General features: G+C 41.9%; 1 protein-coding gene across 1 annotated transcript in view; it reads right to left on the bottom strand.

Annotated features, from left to right (window-relative positions):
- LOC109932547 (dual 3',5'-cyclic-AMP and -GMP phosphodiesterase 11A-like) overlaps window positions 1-13047 on the bottom strand; it is a 293291-nt gene that overhangs the window by 238491 nt on the left and 41753 nt on the right. Inside the window, exon 2 of the mRNA XM_048599206.1 lies at window positions 9964-10011. Coding sequence (XP_048455163.1) covers window positions 9964-10011 — 48 coding nt within the window. The remainder of the gene's footprint in view (window positions 1-9963; window positions 10012-13047) is intronic.

Here is a 13047-nt window from a genome sequence, read left to right as displayed (position 1 = left end):
ACCCCCTTTGTCTGTAGGAAGTGGGAGGAATTGAAAGAGAAGTTGTTGAGGGTGAGGACGAGTTCGGCTAAGCGGATGAGGGTGTCAGTGGAGGGGGACTGGTCGGGCCTGTGGGATAGGAAGAAGCGGAGGGCCTTTAGGCCATCTGCATGGGGAATGCAGGTGTAGAGGGACTGGACATCCATGGTAAAGATGAGGTGTTGGGGACCGGGGAATTGGAAGTTCTGGAGGAGGTGGAGGACGTGGGTGGTGTCACAGACATAGGTAGGGAGTTCCTGGACCAAGGGGGAGAAAATGGAGTCCAGATAGTTGGAGATCAGTTCGGTGGGGCAGGAGCAGGCGGAGACAATGGGTCGACCTGGGCATTCAGGTTTGTGGATTTTGGGAAGGAGATAGAAGCGGGCAGTGCGGGGTTGGGGAACGATGAGGTTGGAGGCCGCGGGTGGGAGGTCACCTGAGGTGATGAGGTTGTGGATGGTTTGGGAAATGATGGTTTGGTGCTCAGGGGTGGGGTCATGATCAAGGGGGCGGTAGGAGGAGGTGTCGGAGAGTTGACGTCTGGCCTCGGCGATGTAGAGATCAGTGCGCCATACTACAACTGCGCCTCCCTTGTCCGCGGGTTTTATGGTGAGGTTGGGATTGGAGCGGAGGGCTGCACGTTCTGCTGGGGAGAGGTTGGAGTGGGTGGGAGGGGTGGAGAGGTTGATGCGATTGATGTCTTGACGGCAGTTGGAGATGAAGATGTCAAGGGAGGGTAGGAGGCCTTGGGGTGGTGTCCAGGAGGAGGGGGTGTGTTGGAGGCTGGAGAAGGGGTCAGTAGAGGGAGGGTTAGGTTCGCGGTTGAAGAAGTAAGCGTGGAGGCGGAGGCGGCAGGAAAACTGCTCTATGTCCAAGCGTGAACGGTATTCGTTGATCTGTGGGTGGAGGGGGACAAAGGTGAGCCCTTTACTGAGGACTGACCGTTCGTCCTCAGTAAGGGGTAGGTCTGGGGGGATGGTGAAGACTCGGCAGGGCTGGGTGTTGCTGTCTCCTCTGGAGCTGCTGGCTGTGGAGGCTGTGGGCGGAGTTGCGTCGGCGTCGGCTATGGGCGGAGTTGCGCCGTGGGTGGGTGGAGTTGCACCGGCGGTGGGCGGAGTTGCGCCGGCGGTGGGCGGAGTTGCTTTACAATAATTCATTTATATTGGAGCTAAGTTACTTGTGATTAAACAAGTACTAATGCAGTTGGTTAACTCGCATTTGCAACATAATAATCCTATTTGAACAGAAGGCTCCAAGTCACGCGTAATTAATTCTTTTTACAATTGTGTTTTAAATATAAATTTTTATTCAGCAGTTTGTTGGTTGGACCACTAACACTATTGTATCTCACTGTAATTCCTGACCATTTCTACCTAAAATGTAGCCATGCCCAGAGGACCCCACTTTAGTCATGCACAAAGCTTTCCGTTCAATAAAAAAAAACTGAAGACGCTAGAGATCTGAAGCTAAAACAGAAGTTGCTGGAGAAACTCAGCAGGTCTGGCAGGAGAAAGCAGAGTTATCATTTCAGTTCACTGACTCTTCATCAGAACACAGTTCACATGACTCAACCTTTTCCCGACATTGCAAGAGTTAACCTCCAGAATTCTGCAGGCAAATGAGATAGCTGCTGGAGTTTCAGATTTCTGAAAAGCAGCATTCCATTATGGCTAAATTTCTATTCAACACGGACCTGAGCAGGAAAGCTCCTATGGTTTTCCTACAAGGAAAAGGTAGCCCTGTAAACTGAGGAGACACAACAAATTATATTTTCTTTTAAACTGTGGGAGTCCACAGGAGATGGAATCCTCTTCCATGCCCCGTTAAAGAAACTCTCAGTCTCCCCGACCCAGATTTCTTTACTGCTCCCCCTATCAAAACCCTCTCCCATAACATATTCATTTACCAGTACCCATTCTTTGGTACTGTCCAATCTTCCTCTCCCATCAGTTGCTTCCTGTCACTTCCAATGAGTAACTGACCCTGTTAAAATTTCTCTATCTCAATAGTAGGCCAGTGAGTGCAATTTACCCTCATTTTCACCCCTACCCAAACACAAAGCATTGGGGATTAAACCATCTCCATTAGTCTCTACTTACTTGTATCTACAGATGACGTAAGAATTGCAAGGATGGAATTTTCCATTGCCTTGAGCAGTGTGGGCAATGGTAAGAAAGTTAGAACAACATGATAAAGAAATCAGATTCTTGGTGCTGAGAAAAAAGTTACAATTTCCTCCTTAGATCGCAGACAGCAAATTCTGAAACTCATCGGTGACTATTTTATTTCCATCCAGTTGCATCTCATTATTAGTCAATCTTGCCTCGTTTCTAGATAGGTCCCAATTATCCTCAGCTTCTGAGAACCAGATGGTGTCAATTCCCAACATGAAAGTCAGAGCAGTTGCCTATTGGTGGATAAATGCCTGAATTTTCCCCCTGTAACAGAGTATTCGCTCCTTAGTTCTGCAAAGTACATTTGGAAAAGTTACATAGCTAAGAGGTCCATACTGGGGCCATGACATTGGCATCCGTGCAAAGCCTTCTTAGCACAATGTGTCAGCACATAACATGATGCTTCCTATCGATGTGAGGGGTTAGGAGTGCCTTTACAGATATGCTGTTCTATTTCTGACATTCCTCAAGGGTTATAGGCCCATGCATTGACAGGGAGCAGGCAGCTGGAGGATTTCTTGAGACTGGTTGCAACTTCAATGACAGAGTTGAAAGAGTAATTAAGACATCATTAAGCCCAACAAGAACTGCAACCTCCAGAGGCTTCTGCACAGCCTTTAGAGAAAGGGGCAGCAGGTCAGGGCCCCATAGAAGTGAAGGAGAATGAGCAGAGCCCAGGTTACCAGGCCTTGCCATTGTTATTGACAGCTAGCTCTCGGAAAGCCAGTGCATGTGCCACACAGGATGTCCCCAGCCAACGTCACGAACTCTGTCCTCTGCTGGAAAAGGACTTGCACTTGGAGGAATTGAAGACCGTCCCATGCCATTGCCAAAAGTTACAGCTGCATTGAGTTTTTATGTCAGTAACTCATTCCATGGATCAAATGGGGTCTTGTGTGACATCTCACAATCCTCAACCCATGAATGCATCCAGGCTGGCACTGATGACATCCAGAATAAACCTGCTTATATTCCCCCGTGATATGAAGAAGTAAGCAGTCTGGGCAGTGGGATTTTTCACAATCCCTGGTTGCCTCCAGTGTCAGGATACTCAGTCTGCGCCCAAGTCACTTTGAGAAAGCTCTATCTCCAACCTGCAGAGTTCACCAATGGAAAAGGTTTCCACTCCATCAATGTTCAACTTATCTGTAATTATTGAGGCTAGACCTAGAACCAGATACCTTGGAAGTTGCAATGACTTTTACACATTCACCAATTCAAAGGTTCCTGCCTCCTTTCCAAGATCCTCTGGCCACGCATGAGTGGCTGCTGGGAGTCAAGGTTAACTCTTCCAAATATGAACTCTTTACAAATTTTGGAATTTTAAAAAAGTTATTCATGGGAAATAGGCATTGCTGGCTGGGCCATCATGTATTGCCCATTCCTAGTTGTGTTGAGAAGGTGGTGGTGAGCTACCTTCATGAACTGGTGTAGCCCATATGCTGGAGGTAGACCCACAATGCTGTTTAGGGAGGGTGTTTCAAGATTTTGACTCAATGCCACTGAAGAAACGGCGACATATTTCCAAGTCAGGGTGTTGGGTGGCTTGGAGAGGAGCATGCAGGTGCTGTTCCCATGTATCTACTAGATCATAATGCACAGGAGCAGAAGTAGGCCATTCAGCCCATTGAGTCTGTACCACCATTCAACAAGATCATGGCTGATCTGATAATCCTCAACTCTATTTTGCTGCCTTTTCCCCAAACGCTTGATTCACTTACTGATTAAAAATCTGTCTATTTCGGCCTTGAATATATTTAATGACCCAACAAATACAGCTCTCTAATGGTAAAGAATTCCACAAATTTACTACCCTCACAGAAAAAAATTCAGCCTCATCTCTCTCAAATATGCGACTCCTTACTCTGTGGTTATGTTTTCTAGTCATAAACTCTCCCGTAAGAGGAAACATATTTTCCGCATCTGCCCTATCAAATCCTTTAAGAATCTTGAATGTTTCAATAAGATAGCCCCTCGTTTTTCTATATTCCAATAAGTATAGGCTTAATCTACTCAACTTCCCCTCGTAAGACAGTGCCTCGATACCTGGTATCAACCTAGCGAACCTTCTCTGGACTGCCTCCAAAATCACTACATCTTTCCTTAACTAAGGAGCCCAAAACTCTTCACACAGTATTCCAGCTGTGGTCTGACTATGCCTTGCATAGATTTAGCAGAATCTCCCTACTTTCATATTCCATTGACATTGAAATAAAGCCCAAAATTCCATTTGCTTTCCTCACTACCCACTGAATTTATAATGCTAGTTTTTTTTTGTGATTCATGAATGAGGACACAAAATCCCTCTATTCTGTAGCTTTCTGTAGTCTTTCACCATTTCAAAAAAATATTCAGCTCCTCTATTTATCTGCCAAAGTGCATAACCTCATTTTCCCACATTATATTCCATCTGCCAAGTTTTGTTCACTCAGTTAGCCTGCGTGTATCCCTCTGCAGACCCTCTGTGTCATCCTCACCACTTGCCTTCCTACTTATTTTGTATCACGCGCAAATATCGCTATAGTACATTCACATTCCTCATTCAAGTCACATATTGTAAATAGTTGTGGCCCATCACTGACCGCCATGGCACTTCACTAGTTACAGGTTGCCATCCTGAAAATGCTCTCCTTATCCCACATCTGTCTTCTATTAGTTAGCTAATCCTCTATTCATATTAATACATTACCCCCTACAGTATGGGGCTATTATCACATTAAGTAGCCTAATGTGTGGCACCTTATCAAACACTTTCTGAAGTCCAACTATATTACATCCATTGTTTCTCCTTTATCTATCCTGCTTGCAAGCTCTAGAAGAATTTTCGTACATTTGTCAGACATGATGTTCCCTTCATGAAGCCATGCTGCCTCTGTTTGATTATATTGTGTAAGTTTAAATGCTCTGCTATTGTATTCTTTATAATAAACTCTAACATTTTCCCAATAACACATATTAAGCTAATTGATCTCTAGTTAACTAAAGTGTGGATCTGGAGGAACAAAGCAGGCCAGGCAGCATCAGAGGAACAGGAAAGTTGATGTTTCAGATCAGGCTTTCCTGCTCCTCTGATGCTGCCTGGCCTGCTGTGTTCCTTCAGCTCCACGCTTTGTTATCTCTGAGTCCAGCATCTGCAGTTCTTGCCATCTCAGTGATCTCTGGTTACCTGTTTTTTTGTCTCCTTCCCTTTACAAATTAGCTGCTGGATCTGCTGCCTTCCAGATGGAGGTGGTTGTGGATTTGGAAGGTGCTGGCTGAGGAGTCCTGGTGAATTTCTGCAGTGCATCCTGTAAATGGTACACATGGTGGGGGAAGTGAATGTTTGCAGATGTGGTGTCAGTCAAGTGGGCTGCTTTGTCCTGGGAGGTGTCACACTTCTTGAGTGTTATTGGAGCTGTACCCATTCAGGTAAGAAGGAGTATTCATCACACTCCTGACTTGTGCCTGGGTCTGACTCACCCCAAACAGAGGCAATAACGCTGCCCACATTTCTACTTGGGCCATAGTGGACAAGGCTATAGTCCTCCTCAAAACGAAGTTGCAATCCTTAGCCTCCTGCAGCAGATCTTTGTAGTATGGCCTGGAAAGTATATGCCACACCATTGTGGAGATCTTTACCATTCGTAACTATAGCCTGGATTAATTCAGCACTGAATTAACATTAATCTGGAACCTTTCTTATCTTTAGAACTCCACTACTCATTTAATAAAATTGCTCAGCTTTAAAGCTATCTGAAGAAATTCTAAAATAAGATTTCTAAAAGAAATATAGTCTTGATTTTTTAAAAATTCACGATAATGTATACAATATAAAATGTATTACGTATGTTGGTTATAATGCATACAATATTCGGCAATTACATTGATATAGTATATTCAAACTCAAGAAGAGAAAGATTCCACACAGACCATTTGAAAAACATGCTGCACCCTTGTAGAAATTCCAATAACCACCTGTTCACAAAAGAACTATTTTGTTCAAAATACTTCTAAGGAACCTGGGGTTGCCCATAGTGATTTCTTAAAATGCATATATGTACAATTCAGTAGTAGAGTTAGGAGACATCAGCAACTCTCTACAGTGCTATAAACTACTGTTACAATGTTGTAGCTAACTACTGCATGTGGATATTTTAGTCAATTGGCTGGACAGCTGGTTTGTAATACAGAGTGATACTAACAGCATAGGTTCAATACCCACACTGGCTGAGGTTAGAATGAAGGACTCAACTTCTCCCCTTGCCTGATGCCTGGTGGCCCTCAGGTTAAACTACCATCAGTCATCACCCTCAAAAGAGACAGCAGCCTAATAAGACTTCTGCAACTTTACTTTATTTACAACTGTGAAAGACACCAGGATGGGGGGATTTACTGTAGCCTACAAGAATGGAAAACAGTGTGTTCTGTGGCTGAATTAGGTAAAATGTGAAATCTCAATTCTTGATGGTGAGTTGAGGCACAGAGACAAAGTCGGCAGTGTCACAAATAAAACTAGAAAATGCTGGAAAAGCACTGCAGTTCTGGCAACACTCACGGAGACAAAGCAGAATTAACATTTTGGGTCCAGTTACCCTTCCTCAGAACTGTCCTTTCCAGCAATTTCTGTTTTTGTTTCTGATTTCTAGTATCTGCAATTCTTTTGGTTTTTTTGTAAAGTCAGCAGGGTGTTTGCAGCATGTCAGATCCTCTTGATGTCCTGTGGCAAGTTCATATTTGTAATGTATTTGCATGCCACTAGCATAAAACAATTTTTTAAGGAACATCTTATTTCCAAGTCAGAGTCAACAACATACCAGAATCTCATCACAGCCAGTTCAATTTGTTTAAAAACAGAACTTGCTGGAAAAGCTCAGCAGGTCTGGCAGCATCTGCGAAGAAAAATTAGAATTAGTGTTTCAGGTCCGGTGACCCTTCCTCAGAACATTCTGAGGAAGGGTCACCAGACCCGAAACGTTAACTCTGAATTTTTTTCTTCACAGATGCTGCCAGACCTGTTGAGCTTTACCAGCAAGTTCTGTTTTTGTTCCTGATTTACAGCATCTGCAGTTCTTTTAGTTTTTATTCACTTTATTTAAAGATGGCCTGCACCAGTTGTGTCCAAGCTCAGTGGTCTTCTATGTTGAACTCTATCACAAGGGAGAGGACGAGGAGAATGGAAACTGGAATGAAGGCTTGGGACCAGCATGGGCAAGTCAGTGGAGATGGAGTGGGGCATAGAGGAGTGAAAGATGGAATAGCCTTGCTTCCAATGTGTGATGGGGCTGAGAGAAGGAGGGGAATGACGGATACAGTCAGCAAGAAAACTAGAGGCAAGCTACAATGAGAAAGAGGATCCTTAAAGAGTAGTGTCAGTACTGTCCAAACATGTGCCTATCTCAGTGCATTGACCAACTGAATCCTTACAGGGTTTGGGTTCACCTACACAATTTCAATTATCTCCATTGAGAGCGATCTTGGACAATATAAAGAAGGGGGGTGAGGGGGGTGGGGTAGGGGGAGATAGCTCGGCCTGCAAAATGAATGATGTCCCACAGAGTAGCAATTACTCACTGGACATTAATGTCAATATTCAGTAAAGAATAAACAAAAAATACAGCCATGTTTCTTCGACAAAAAGGAAATGTCTCTAGTTCGCCTATAACCATAAATGTATGCCATCCATGGGTCATACCAGTACATTTAAAATTCTAACTAAGCCAGTCTCATCAATGATAGCGCACACATGAACAAAATAAAGCCAATATAATGTGAATTATTCACAAATGACATTTAAATTTGGAAAATTATCTGAGCTACATTTGCACTCTCTGTTGATCTTATTTTAATAGCAGTGATGCTGGGAAAAAAATGTTATGGCCAGGAGCCTCCCTGTTTGATTTGGAGGCTCTTTTGCCTTTGGATGCAGCATTGTCAGCTATTGTGGATTTCATCACTGAAAAATATCCTTTGGCACTGAATCACGTATATTTGCACACTCCAGCATGCAGCTGTCATTTAAATTTTAATTGTTTTTGCATAGAAAATCAGGGAAAAGCAATAGATTGAAGTTGGCGCACAGTTCCAGTTCCACTGTCAGGAATGGCACGCCATTAGAGTCATAGATATGTGTAGCACAGAAACAGACCCTTCAGACCAACTTGTCCATTTTGATCAGATTTCCTAAATAAATCTATTCCCATTTGCCAGCATTTGGCCCATATCCCTCTAAACCCTTCCTATTCAGGTACCCACCCAGGAGCCCTTTAAATGTTGTAATCGTACCAGCCTCCACCACTTCCTCTGGCAGCTCATTCCATACACACGCCACCCTCTGCATGAAACAGTTGAACCTCAGGTCCCTTTCAAATCTTTCCCCTCTCACCTTAAACCTATGCCCTCTAGTTTTGGACTCACCTACCCCGGGGGGATAAAATCTCATCTGTTCACCCTATCCATGCCCCTCATGATTTTATAAACATCTATAAAGGTCATTCCTCAGTCTCCAACCCTCCAGGGAAAATAGCTCCTGACTATTCAGCCTCTCCCTGTAGGTCAAACCCTCCAACCCTGGCATCATCCTTGTAAATCTTTTCTGAACCCTTTTCACAAAGTTGCACCTAAAATTTCATTCTAAATATTCATACAGGCAATTCTATACTCATTGTTAATGTGGAGTGGGCAGAAAATGAATTGGTTGCCCAAACATGACCAAAATCATTGCAAGAGATGCCCATTCTCCAGATCTTTATAATGTTAACGTAATTAATAACTAAACAGATTAGGCACATGACTGTAGAATAGGCAGTTCATTAGATGAAACAAACTCAATCGCTTGATTAGTTTATAGCCATCTGTTGCTGAGAATAGCTGATTAAATCAAGCATTAAATTCAATGATAGGCAGTTCCAATGAAAAAGTTCTTCTTTCCAAGTTTGTTCTGTCTTTTCCTTCTTTGTTTTGGTGGAAGTATAAGTGAAAGTCTGCTTTAAGAATTCTAAATCTGTTCCTTAAGCTCACAAATCTTTAACATCACTTAGGGAATGTTGGCTTGCCTTAGCATTATCATTTGAGTTAGTGAAAACTATTTACTGGCCACAAACTAGGTGAACAGGTTTCTTATTGGTTCCTACAAGGATCTCTGCACTTCATCAGCGGTAAGAATTTTCAATCAAATTTTTTACTACTTCAGCATTGTATTAGTAAGAGTAAAGATTTACATATAATACTTATGTTGTTTAATTTCCATCAGATTTTAGCTTTAAAATTTTAGCTATAACATGTTCAATGTGTTATATGTTAAAAGTTATAATATAAATAATATGCAGCAACATTTTTCTTATTATACTCAAACTTAGAAAGGTTCTATAAAGAAAATTTGTTAATCATGCCGTACCCTTCTGGAAATTCCAATAGCCACCTGTTCACTCAACTACGATGTAGAAATTGTATTACAGGATTGACATGTTGCCCAAAAAGCGAGTTATCCATCAGACACCATTGTATGCAAAATATTGCTTAACATCAAGAACGAACTACAAATGATGAATTTATAAATATACAATCACCTAAAAAACTGAGCTTTTTTTTTGGAAATGTGCACACATCTGAATTAATAAGAAAATTAGGTTCCTCCCCAAATATCTATTCAATTTCCAAAAAATGTCCCACTTGGCCAGCTAACCATGCCTGAACACATAATTGCAACTGTTGACCAGCAGAAACCATTTCAGTGGAAGCAACTGGAATTTCCACTAGGGTAGGAGTTTACTTTAAATAATTTATCGAATACAACCTCTGGAGACCCTCTGGAGATGTTCTTCGAAGTGTTAATTGAATGAACCTTAAAAAAAGTAACAACAGTCAATAATTTGAAATAATAGACAATAGAATTAATCTGCTTATTAACAAATATATCATAAAGCAGTATCGTGCTGTTTAGTGGATTAGTAACTTTTTATATTAAACGTGCCTCACTCAGATTGAGAAAGATAATCTTAAAATAAGCTTTAGAAAGCCCTGCTAGACCATGCATATGTGTAACAGGAGAGGGCAAAACCATGGATGTGCCTCATATGATTTTCATTGCTGTGCCAAAGGCACTGGAAAGGTCAAGTTGGAGGAGATCATAATTCAATGATCAAGAACAGTTCTGGAAGAGCACTAGAAAGGTGTATCTGTGAAGTGGACAAAAATTTGTACATTTCATTTTATAAGGCTTTAATGATAGCACAAGGTCTCCTAGAGATTAGTTCATTCAGCTTGGCCCCTATCATGGCCATAGACTTAACTAGTTTCAGTGCTGATTTAGTGAAAAATAATCTATAACACTGCAACTTATTTTTTAATTCAGTCACAAAAATAGGCCTAATGTATGCATTAACTATAATATTTTGATAAAGCACATGCCTAGTGCCAAGATCAGCTCAGGGATCAGTGCTGGATTTATATCAGTAATTCAGGAGACAGTGGAATGTGTTTGTTTTTCAGAAAATTTCATCTCTATCCACTTTTCTGTTCATTCACTTTGCTTTGCTTTGATATAGTTCCCTACATAAGCAATATCTTCTTTACTGAATGTCTTGTGTGCACCACACTCTGAACAAAAAGGGAAACAAAAAATTTGCGTATTACATTTGGTGTCTTTTGTGTTGGGAAGCATTTTCTGGAGTATCCCCAGGAATAGAATTGTAGGATCCCTCCATAGTGTGGAAGAATGCCATTTGTCCCATGAAGTCCACGCTAACCCTTCGAAGTGCATCCCACACAGGAATAGTCAGATACCACTCGTAAATAACATGGGGGATTGCAACCCTGTGCCTCCAACGTCATAGCCTGGGGTTACCCTTGTCATATAGCAGAAAACAGACAAGTGCCCAAGAAAATTGACATTAGGGGTCACACTTCAATTAATGAATCTGGTAAAAGGCCACAGACCACCTTGTAACAATGCAAACATTTTAATCTTTTCATGTGAAATGCAGTAAGCCTTCACGATGGGGCTGCCTTCAATCTCACTGCTGGTTTTGCAGGATTATGACTGCAGCAGCAGCACTTAACGTTCCACTGCCCATATAAATAGGACCAGTCGACATTCATTGACGCTCTCTTCCATGTACCTTCAGCCCATCCAAAAACACTGAACCTGGGAATTTAAGTAGATTCAGCCAAGATCGACTGGATTCAAATAAATGCAGCCTGCCAAAAGGCTACAGGCAGTGAAAGCACTGCCCCAATTCAAATTACATCATATACAACATAATTCTCTTTCTAAATTAGTCATTGGTTGTTTATAAAAATAAATTTCATTAATCTTCTCTTGTAATTTTAACATGAGTTAAAGAGCTATTTTTCTTTATACTAACTCTTAAGGTAAGTAATGCTTTTACTCCAAAATGCAATTGCCTCTACTTAACAGATCAATCATATTAACAACAAGCCCAGATTGGGTGTAGTAGAGCTTAAGATAATAATTTCCCTCAGGGTCTTATTATACAAGTATATTTAAATGTTTGATATTTCAAATTCTTCATTTATGTAGCACTGAACAATATTTAGATGATGTGAAATTAGAAACATTCTTTGTTTTGACTTCAAAAACTGGAAACTGAATTAAAAGTTCCAAGTTCCACCCACATCCAATTGAGACCCTTAAGTGACCCTTAAAAGGACTCATCCTGTCACAGGCTGAATTGTTGGAGATTGACACAGAACGAGAAAAAGAGTCAGCCTTTCTGACTAGCCAACCAGTTAAGCTGTATGGGCAGGCTGTCAATGAGGGTGGGGGTTGGTTCCTTTGATCTGCACAGGAAAAAGAGATGTAGGACAATAATATATCTCCGAGAACCAATCCTTATCATTCTTACAAAAGGGCAGAGGCTTTGCTTCCAACCAGCCCTCTTTCCCAAGGCCAAAAGGTCCTCTTTCCATTTACCACTGAATTTTATTGGCTGTGATCCGCCATTCTAGGTGTCTGGTAATCTGGTGCTAGCAGGAGCTACAGCCTCTGCCTGACACCTGATTGGCCAGCTGGGATTTCCTCACCCTGTGTCTTAATTCATGTAGCAACCAACCAGTGGCAACCAACCAATCAGCTGCCTAATTGCCAGAAGATCAAATGGGCTTTCCCATTTTCATAGGACATGGATTTCCTACCTCTAAACTCTCCCACTTTTGGATTTAGAGTCATATCGGTCTACAGCATGGAAACAGGCCTTTTGGCCCAACTTGCCCATGTCGCCCAGTTTTCACAATTAAACTAGTCCCATTTTTCTGCGTTTGATCCATGTCCCTACATACTTATCCCATCCATGTACCCTCTCTAAATGTTTCTTAAATGACAAAATTTACCATCTATGGCAGCCCATTTGAGACAATCACCACCATCTGTGTGAAAAAATTGCCTTTGTGGACCCTTTTGTATCTCTCCCCTCTCACCTTAAATGTATGCCCTCTAGTTTTAGACTCCCCTACCATGGGGAAAAGCTGTTGGCTATCTATCTTATCAATGCCTTTCATGACTTTATAGGTTTCTATAAGGTTGCCCTTCAGTCTCCTACGCTCCAGGGAAAAACATTCCAGCCTATCCAAACTCTCCTTATAACTCAGACCTTCTAGTCCAGGTTGCATCCTAGTAAATCTTTTCTTCACTTTACTAGTTTAATAATATCCTTTCTATAGTAGGGCGACCAGAATTGCATGCAGTACTCCAAATGTAGTCTCGCCAATGTTTTGTACAGCTGCAACGAGATGTCCCAACTCCTATACTCAATGCCCTGACTGATGAAAGCAAGCATGCTAAAAGCCTTCTTCATCACCCTGCCTACCTGTGACTTCTGTTTCAAGGAGCTATGAACCTGTACCTCATGATCTCTTTGTT

Source organism: Rhincodon typus, chromosome 7 (assembly GCF_021869965.1).
Source record: "Rhincodon typus isolate 14 chromosome 7, sRhiTyp1.1, whole genome shotgun sequence".
NCBI classification, from domain to species: Eukaryota; Metazoa; Chordata; class Chondrichthyes; order Orectolobiformes; family Rhincodontidae; genus Rhincodon; species Rhincodon typus.
The sequence above is the reverse complement of the archived record's forward strand: the minus strand, read 5'-3'. Positions and strand labels throughout refer to the sequence as shown.